Source organism: Alosa alosa, chromosome 23, assembly GCF_017589495.1.
Source record: "Alosa alosa isolate M-15738 ecotype Scorff River chromosome 23, AALO_Geno_1.1, whole genome shotgun sequence".
Classification (NCBI taxonomy): Eukaryota; Metazoa; Chordata; class Actinopteri; order Clupeiformes; family Clupeidae; genus Alosa; species Alosa alosa.
This window is the reverse complement of record NC_063211.1, coordinates 14,973,627-14,984,109: the sequence shown is the minus strand read 5'-3', so window position 1 is coordinate 14,984,109 and position 10,483 is coordinate 14,973,627. Positions and strand designations below refer to the sequence as shown.

At 42.4% G+C, this 10,483-nt stretch overlaps 1 protein-coding gene across 2 annotated transcripts in view; it reads right to left on the bottom strand.

Moving 5' to 3' along the window:
• Window positions 1–9,592, bottom strand: part of LOC125288890 (ceramide synthase 6-like) — a 16,622-nt gene extending 7,030 nt beyond the window's left edge. The window contains exons 1-6 of one of the 2 annotated variants that reach the window (XM_048235585.1): window positions 9,198–9,592; window positions 7,797–7,902; window positions 6,422–6,552; window positions 4,404–4,461; window positions 2,158–2,208; window positions 1,259–1,351 (exon numbers count right to left, since the gene is read on the bottom strand). In XM_048235585.1, coding sequence (XP_048091542.1) covers window positions 1,259–1,351; window positions 2,158–2,208; window positions 4,404–4,461; window positions 6,422–6,552; window positions 7,797–7,902; window positions 9,198–9,367 — 609 coding nt within the window. In that variant the 5' untranslated portion in view covers window positions 9,368–9,592. The remainder of the gene's footprint in view (window positions 1–1,258; window positions 1,352–2,157; window positions 2,209–4,403; window positions 4,462–6,421; window positions 6,553–7,796; window positions 7,903–9,197) is intronic. The other variant, XM_048235584.1, reaches the window with a different exon arrangement.
• Window positions 9,593–10,483: the final 891 nt, after the last annotated feature.

Here is a 10,483-nt window from a genome sequence, read left to right as displayed (position 1 = left end):
GGCACTTAAGGATCAGAGCATCCAGACAATATTGACAGTGGGCGTATGTGGCCTCATCTGTATGTGTATGTGTGCGCATACATGTGTGTGTGTGTGTGTGTGTGTGTGTGTGTGTGTGTGTGTGTGTGTGTGTAGACATGGGTGTCTGTATGAGACAGAGAGAGAGAAAAAATAAACATTCTAGAGTGTGCAGTCTCCAGCATTTTGGAGATTACAGCTGGTGTGTGTGTGCAAGCATGATTCTCTTTCTCCCTTTCTCTTTTTCTGTTTGTGTGCATGAGTCTAACTCTCTCTCTCTCTCTCTCTCTCTGTGCTTGTGTGTGTGTGTGTGTGTGCACACTTTGAGTGAGAGACAGAGACAGTAAGCAGCCTGGTGTGTGTGCTCTGTGTGGCAGTTTGGGGATTACAGCTGACCGGGTCATAGAAGTAGGCCACTCTCTCACCCCAGCTGTTTTTCAGACCGAGTAAGCTTAAAGACACGCATCTCTTCACACACGGATATGTGTGTGTGTGTGATTATGTGTTGTTTATCTGACAAATATTTCCGTCAAACCTCCCTTGAATAGTCCCCTTTAGACTATCTACAGATGTTAACTACAATTTAGGGTCAGAGGTTGGATTTGGTTAAAGGGATGTTCAGTAATTATTCGACCATAATTTTACATGCTGAACTTTGAATCTGAACAGATCCATAAACTCTCTGTAGGTGAACTCTTCAAGTGTTAACAGACACGTTGTTTCCGTGTACATGCTGTAAAAATACAAACACTGACCTTTAAAGCCGATTATCTAATTTGAATAAACATTTCTCAAAATAAATATATAGTGCTTAATATAATTCATGATTATTTCAGGTGTCAGGTGGCTATGCTACTCCATACGACAGTTAACACAAATGGCCATCACAGACCAGTAATTTACTGTATCCTTTGTTATTCACTGGCATCATGCTAGCATCCTATGATTTTACTACCAGTCTGTTCACACACACACACACACACACACACACACACACACACACACACACACACACACACACACACACACACACACACACACTGTACACATAATGCTGCTTACTCAGTCCTTCAGGTTACTGAGGGTGTTTTCAATGTTTCTGTGTTTGTGTGTGTATGTTTGTATGTATACATATGTGTGTGTGATGACAGATGAGATGAGAGAGGGGATAGATATATAGATGGAGAAAGAGATTGTGTGTGTGTGTGTGTGTGTGTGTGTGTGTGTGTGTATGTAGTACCTTTCTCTTAACATCAGCAAGCTGGGGCACGAGCAGCGACAGACAGAACGACAGCTCCAGCAGGTAGTAGTAGTGCACCTCCACTGTCAGCGGCTGCCGGCCAATCAGAAATGAGCTCTCAATATGACATAACAGCTGTTGCTATGATTAATGCTGGGCCTTCAAAGGTCAGCATGACATGCAGGTCATAGAGCAAACAGGTCGATCATACACTGGGTGAATGTGTGTGTGTGTGTGTGTGTGTGTGTGTGTGTGTGTGTGTGTGTGTGTGTGTGTGTTTGTGTGTGTGTGTGTGTGTGTGTGTGTGTGTGTGTGTGTGTGTGTGTGTGTGATCACAGTGAGCGGATAAAGGGAGCCCAGGCGGGGATCAAGTTAAGGTTACATCAGATGGTTTGCTTTGTCCCAGGTGTTCAGGTCCATTATTCAAAAGCTTGGTTTGGACAGGTGTGTCTGAGTGGTGAGTCTCTGTGTGTGTGTGTGTGTGTGTGTGTGTGTGTGTGTGTGTGTGTGTGTTTCTCAGTTTCCATGAGAGCGTCAAATGAGACTGTGCTAACTGAGTCCAATTGCAATCCATCATAATGCCATATTCTTAACGTCTACCAGAGCATAAAATAAAAGGTAAACATTACATAAAATTATGTAAACATTTCATGAAATTATACATTTCATAAATTAGAACAACACAGTCCAATTTCAGCTACATATACGTAGCGTATGTGTGTGCTTCTGGTATATGTCAAAGGAATACTATTTAATACATACACTAATTGTTCCAAAAAGACATCACTCCTTCTCTCCCAGTGGTTAGGCACTGTAGCCTTGATTTGCCAGCAGCCTAGGAAACTGTATAGCTCATCTAATCTAGTCTGCTCATAAATAGTACACGGGAGACACAGTACCTGATTAGGGTAGTTCTGCCAGCACTCTCTGGTGTTGTGCAGCCATGGTGTCTTAATGGCAGAAAAGAGACAAGACGAGACTATTAGGAGCATGGCAGAAAATGATGGTGCACAGCTAGACAAGATTATTATTATTTATATACAGTAACACATGTAATACACAGAGGCAAATCAACCTGCTTTACACAAATAAAAGCAAAACATAATGACAAAGGAAACATGTAAGAATGTAATTAATAATTTCAAAAGTGTAAAGAAAGAGTACATATGTTTGATTCTGAGATGGAACCAGACTGAAATTGTTGTTGGTCAAGCAGATTGGTGGTGGTCAGGGTCAGATCTGTTCCTGAGTCAACCACTATCTGACCCCCACCCTCAAGTGCACAGCCAGGGAGCATGTGAGTCACACACACACACACACACACACACACATACTCACATGCATGTACGCACATACAAACACACAAACATATGCACAAGGACGCATACACACACACACACACACACACACACACACACACACACACACACACACACACACACTCACACACAAACACACACCTACAAACACACACACACGTGCAGACACAAGCACACCTACACAAGCACTTTCTCTCTGACTCTCTCTCACATATATAGACCCTTTCAACAATAAAAACAAAAACAATGCTTGAACGTTCTATTTGGGCCCCAATCTACTTCCTCTGCATTAAGATAACATATGGAATGTTAAAAAGGAAGTCTTGTGGGGCCAACTATGATGCTGATAATGGAACTCTCTTGAAAGGGTCCATACTGTTGAACACACATTCCTTTTTCTTTCCCTATTACTCTCTTCCTCTGCAAAAAGGGAGACTAGTCATAAAACACATGAGGAAGTTCAGTCTTTCAAGCTTTCTCTCACTCTCTCCCTCCCTTTGACTCTTTTTCACACACACGCACACACACGCGCACGCACGCACGCACGCACGCACACACACACACACACAGACCTTCTTCATATCATCATAGCCTCCCACAGCATGGAGCCAACCAATGACTGTCCAATCAGAGCTAGTCTCTACCCAAGTCAAGGCAGCCAGAATGATATGAACACAGCAATCACCACTGGGGAAAAAGACATCACCATGTAAGCCTGAGTACAGGAATGATCTTGTATCTGTGTGTGTGTGTGTGTGTGTGTGTGTGTGTGTCTGTCTGTGTGTGTCAAGTCCAGTCAGTCAATCAGTCATTAAGGGCAGAGGCAGTTTAATTGTTATTTATTGCTGTCCAGCTCACTCCTTTGAGGCAGCAGGCAGTGGCAGTCCTAATGGGAAAATATGGGCCCAATGCATGGTGGGTAATTAATTCCAATTAAGAGTTGTCGTACACCCTTCCCCCCTCCCTCCGCCACACACACACACACACACTCTCCCTGGGGGGAAAATGAGTCTGCGGTCTTTTCATCCCTTGACCACTTGACCAATTTGGTGCGCTCTGTTGCCTGACAACCAATCAGCGCAGCTCTTCAAGAGCGACGGTGAACTGTGGCGGCAAGAGCGCCATGGCAACACTGTCTGGAGAACCACCTGCAATTATTCCAAATCCATTCTCAAACATAATGCAACATCTATCTCTTGCCTCTTTCTCTCTATCTCATATGCACTCTATTCTTGTCATTACCCGTTTGTCATCATCCTCTCTTCCCCATCTCCCCTCTCTCTCTCTCTTTCTCTCTTGCGTATGTTTGTCAAATGGCTCTGACGCTCTTCAGTAGACAGCTGCCTCATTTAAAGAGTGGCTCCTGATAGATGTGGGTCCATTAAGGAGGAGCGTCTTGATTTTAACCCGTAAAAAAAAAAAACGTTTAGTTTGCCTCCTGTCACACATGACGTATGGTAGTGATAGAAGTCCCCTACTCAAATCCAACCACAGCATCTCATATGGAAACACAGGCACGTTTGCAACAACGAAATGACCTGAACAACTCCACTGGTCCAATGAGCTTAATTAGAGGTACAGTATATTACTGCTTATAACTGCTAATGTCAATCAACCACTTAGGAATACTAAAAGCATCTGTGTGTATTACTGTGAAGCTTTTCAATTGGCAGCAAAATACCCTCTCACAGGAGATATGATAACCCAGCAACTGGCTGCCAAGGGGATGCATGACCCCACACACACACACACACTCATGCTGGGGACATCCCTTTTCTCTGGAGGTTAGTCACTACAGGCAGGAGACAGGAAACATCTGTCCTCACCTTCTTCAGGTAACGCACTCCGTAGGTGAAGATGTAAATGTAGAAAGCAAACTTCCACCTGTGGGGGACAGAGGAACCAGGTGAGATGTCTGGTGGGACCACAGTGTGCGTGTGTGAGAGTGTGTGTCTGTGTGTGTTTGTGTGTGTGTGTTAAATTACTGACAGAGAGAGAGAGTGAGAGAGAGAGAGACAGGGAGTAAAAATGTGCTGGCATCTAAGCTTTTATTATACGGCTCTTCACAATGCTAGTAGAACGCTCCATTGACTTGAATGGGATTTCCCAACGTTCTACGGTAAAATAAATTCATGTAATTACCGCTGCAAACATAATTACCGCTGTCAATAGCAACGGGTTTTGTGCTTTTGATATGTCACATATCACGCCACATATCACTTTCATATCACGCAAGGACTGGAACTTCATTCAAACGTGAAAGCAGACGGTTGATCAGCTGTGTTCTAAAGAATGTTTGATTCAAGTTCAGCAGCGTGTGTTGTTCTGAAACTATTTGTTTCTCAGCAAATGCCACGATGAACGGTAACAAAAAGGCTAGGCTATGTAGGCTAAAGTCATATCGTGGGGAGTTTATTATATCTGTTTGGCAAGTAGCCGTATAATAAGCGGGATAATGTATAGAACGCCGGTCATTATGGGAAAATAAGTCCCTTCAGGGCGAAACAAGACCGGTTCGCCCTGTCGGGACTTATTTTCCCAATAATGACCGGCGTTCTATACATTATCCCTTACATATATAATACCTGATTGGCCATGTAAGCATATTCCAAAAGCAGTGATTTTGCCTCTACATTCATATATTTACTACTGAATGTCAAGCACCCAGGATTCTTATGGAGATGGGGGCTTGTGTTGAGCCAGGGTACAGGGCACACACACACACACATTTCTATTTACTAGTAAATGTAAAGCACCCAGGAGTCTTACAGATTCTGAGGACACTAAGGAGAGATGCTCTCAGTCTTCAAACAGAGGATCCTAATTACACCACTTCAGAATGTAAAACAAATAATATATGTGCATTACATGTACACGCGTGTATGCACACACACACATACACACACACACGCACACACACACACATATTCCAGTGTCATAAGTCATAGAGTCCAGTGTCATAAATGAGGAATTACTCTATGTTCATTGCAAGGCTAAATGTTGCCTGGCAACTGAGTAGTTAAATACTATTAATATTTTCCTCCTCACTGTCAATATGATTTTACCATATTGTCACCATGGTAATCAAATATGGTAACAGCTTAGCGTTCGAGGTTGTGCTAGAACAACAGCATAAAACACAGCTTGAACCGCTAAAATAATAGTGCCTGTATACAGTATAGGATAGCCTACAATGCTGTAATGTGTCATTAGGATTCCAAACAAATTATAATGGTTCTTTATGAAGAGCTTGAGAAGCTTTTTAACTCATTGAAATTTCCAGATGTGAATTACATTAGGTCAGACAGTTCCCCTGCATTAAAGGTGCAGTCAGGGATTGTGCAGGAAGTTGCGTTTGATTGTGTTTATGTTTATATTTAAATTTATTAGCAGACGCTTTTGTGCAAAAAAAAAAAAAACATACATTATATTTTAACCAAGGACCAAACCGAAACATGCCAGAGAGGTAGCTCATTCCAGTCCAGCTGTAAATGATGACCACATCTTTCATTTCATTCTGCAATTTTAAGTCAGCAGGTATTACCTATTTATAAGACAGAACAGCAGACTATATATTATCCTCTACATGACTTAGTATAGTATAACTTCAAAGTTGCTATTTTATTTTAATTTAATACCATATTCAGCAAAGCCATAACTTGACAAATATTCATCTGTGGGCCAAATAACGTTGCATTCATTCATAGTTTTGATGCCTTCAGTGAGAATCTGCAATGTAAATAGTCATAAAAATAAAGAAAACGCATTGAAATGAGAAGGTGTGTCCAAACTTTTGGCCTGTACTGTATATAGAATATGATGTTGTGATGTTGCAGTCTCTCACATGCTCTCGCAGAAGCGGGCCAGCGTGGTGGGCCTCTCCTGGTCTCGGCGCCGGTAGAACCAGCGCTGGATGGTCCGAACGTCCCAGTCCAGCTGCTTGGACAGGCCCTCTAGCCGCTTCTCGTCTGGGTGCTGGCAAACACAAACACAAACAAATTACATCACTATACTGACACAAGCAGCACCCCCCACCCTCCCTTGCGTGTACTGAAGCAAATACAAAACCCAAACAAATGGCATCACTGTTTCCAAATAAACAGTACAATGCAAATAGATACAAACTGTGGAACAAGACGAATATCAAAAGGGATGCATCAACTAAGGTCACTCTACATTAGATTAGATTAGATTAGATTAGATTCAACTTTATTGCCATTGTGCAGAGTACAAGTACCGGTACAAAGAAAATGAAATGCAGTTTGCGTCTACCAGAAGTGCAAAAAAAGCAGAAAAGTGCAATGTGATATACAAAGTATAAGCAGGTGGTGCATAGACAGGACAGCAAATATAGTGCAGTGTAGACAGTAGTATACAGTTGATTTACAGAAGGTGGTTTAGAGTAGTATAAATTAAATATAAATATGTGCAGTGTATTACCTTATAAGAGCAGAATCAATATGGCTATGTAATATGAACAATGTATGAACAACATGTACAGATATGTGCAATGTAGTAGCAGTAACATTATAACTAGCCTACTGACATGAAAAAGTGAAACACACTAGAGTTTAACAAACACTGTATCACAGGGCTGACACAACATCATGCTGAAACAAGGCAACTCAACTCAGCATCACTTTACAGAAGGATCTCTATGTTGAAACAGACTACATCTTTTTGCTGAGACATGCACTACAATGCAAGGGCAAATCACACAGACAATTCAGCCAAGCACAAATGACATGTGCGTGTGTGTGTATGTGTGTGTGTGTGTGTGTGTATGTGTGTGTGTGTGTGTGTGTGTGTGTGTGTGTGTGTGTGTGTGTGTGTGTGTGTGTGTGTGTGTGTGTGCGTGCGTGCGTGTGTGCGTATGTGTGTGTGTGTGCGTATGTCTGTGTGTGTGTGTGTGTGTGAGTGTGAGTGTAAGTGTATGTGTAAGTATCTACATGTGTAACCTGTGTTGTGTTGAACATTTCTGAGTCTGTTTTCGGCAAGGTCAAAGGACAATAGGTTAAGTTTATGCTGATGAGCCTCAGCTTGTCTTAGGGATTGGGGGCAGTTTGACAGGGTAGGGGCTGTTAATATGAAGACAGTAGTGGAGTAAGCCTTGTTTTTGTCTTGGGGGAGGTGGTAAGAGCTGTTACCATGGTGACTGTGGCGTTAACGTTGCTTTTTCTCTAGGATTAAGGTAAAGTTTGGATGGTAATGGGTGTTACCTTGGTGATGGCGGTGTAAACCTTGTCCAGAATGGCATTGGGCGGAGCCTTCTGCGCCTCCTTCACCTCAATCCTCAGGCCAGACACCAACGGCCTAACGATCAGCCTGAGACACACACACACACACATGCACCATCATGAGCAGTGCTGGTCCTCACACCTAGCAAAAAATTTCCTGCCTTCTCAGAAAGTTGTACAGACTATAAGGACTACTGAATCACACCTTTTAAAGGGGAATACACAGGCTTGTTCATATAGCCTGGACAAGCACAGAGTCAGGTATCAGCTGGTCCAGCAGCTCACTATCAGAAAGTTAGACTTCCTACCAACAAAGGCTCAACATTATGTAAACAATTATAACTTGTTGAGTTGAGTAGTAAGGTCTTTTCCACCCTATTGTCAGTTGGTGTGTTGCCTAAACAGAGACAGCTCTGACTATTAATATTCCCCATCGTCTCAGGTATTTGATTTCCTAGTCAAAGCAGTAAGGTGCTTGATATTGAGATATATCCGTCATTTACATACCACACCAGAAAATAGTTCCATATTGTTTTGCATTCAGATGTTCACAGAGCAATGTGTAAAACTATTCCATGTTCTCTCCAGTGGCTGATACTATTACTTGATTATTATTGCACAAGAAAGGAGAAACTATAATCCATGCCCAGCAAATGTTTTTTTTTTGTTGTTGTTGTCTTTCTATTGTCGCTTACACTGAGACTTTCAGCAATTTCACATAAGGAAATAAGCTTTCCCTTGTGTAAAGTTATACATTTTGCAGGTGCAGTGAGACAGTTAAGATGAATACATATTTTGAGGTCACTATATGATTCATATGTGTAGAGACAATTATCAAACCCTATCACTACCTGTCACACAATCTAGGTCAATACAAGACAGTACAAGGTCACAACCCGAGGACCAAGAAAAGGCAGTAAGCTATCTGAGGGAATAGCACTGTTCAGTTCACTTGTCAGACAGCTCCTCTCCTCGCAAGCTTACTGGCTTACACGGGCTGTCCCGCACTAGAGACAACGCAAATTATGTTGTTCCTGCTGGCTTTTGTCTAGTCCAAACATAACCACCTCCCACGGTTGATCCCAAAGCAAAGCATCTCCGGTTAACAGGACAGGTGCGTCCCCGCTGGGGGAGATGCTTGTCGGTGCGAAAGGCTAGGTCACCGACCGGTGGTTGGTTGCACAGGCAACGCTGTCTCTCACCCATGCCCCCTTCAGCAGTCTGCATGACAGCGAACCAAACCAACAAAGCTAGTAGGCTATGAATGATATGGTCGGAGATGTAGCCGACGCAGCGGCATTCCTGTAGCCAAGAAAGTGGCCCAGTCATGTAGACTCGTGTGGGCTATATTGGGCTTTAGAAAGTCGAGCGATCTCCAATTACCTCTCGAACAGAAGCCGGACCATGATGATGCAGAAAGCAAGAGGGCCAGCCAGATACAAATCCTCCGACTGGGGGTATACAGCCTCGTCTGTGTTCTTTAGATCAGCCCAAGTTACATTGTGAGGCAGCCAGAATCTCTCATTCCAGAACCACGCAAGGAAGCTGGTCATTGTGTTGCCAAGCGGACTGGCTTATAGCCTATTTCAGCCTGTCCTCGAAATGTCGTTGATGCCAGCTGTGTTGGCGAGATGTCTTTTCAATGTCCTTCTCCCAAGAGATGCGCCGGCCGGTCGCCTATGATATGGACACACACTTGCCTCCTCTCCTCCCGAGCAACAAAGATGTGGACAGTGGTAGACGATGTGAACTCCTCCTCGGCGAGTGATTGGTGCTCACAAATCTGCCTCGCTCTATGTGTCTGTCTGTGTCTCGGTTGCTCTGTATTGTTGCACCTTATTATAGAAGCGAAAATATTACATTTAAATAGGCTTGATTTCAACTATCCTTGTGTTTTTTTTCCATAACAATGGGAATAGGTTTATAGGTTATTTATATTTGTATTTAGAAAAATCTTGAACGCTACAGCATCGCTCAATTGTTCCCGGACAACGTGTGTAAACCAAGGTAAATAAAGAACACTCAAGCGACACCCCGCGGCCGTGAAAACAAAGTACATCAAATATTTTATTTCTCTGCGGCTATAAATTTAAAGGCACAATGGCCGTATAGATTTTGCTGTCAAAGATTAAAAAAAAAAATCGATCTACATGAAAGGGCAAGAAGGTCGTCACAAATTGTTACATCTCTACTGAATTGTTTCTCCATTAAAGGCTAATCAGCTACAATTCAGAATAAAATATTGTTGCTTTTGGTGTCATATAGGCTTTCTGGACACCACAAGACTTGGTTGAACACTTTATAGCCAACAATATTGATGTAGGATAACAGGCTAATGTAAATACAATTGTTGCCTATTTGTACATATTTTATATGGAATAAAAAAAATAATCTTTTGGAAATTTATCTTAATTTAAAAATGAGGGAAAATCCAACCTTTAAGGACACCAATTTTCTTTGTGAATTAAAATAGCCCGACATCATCACATACCCTTCACCATACCTAGAGGAAAGTTCCCCATGCCAATCGTGAGATATGGTGAAGGGTATGTGATGATGTAGAGCTATTTTAATTCCAAAGGCCAAGGGAACGTTATTAGGATGCATAGTATCCTGGATCCATGGAATAACTGGCCTTTAAATAATATAAATAATAAAAATCTGCCTGC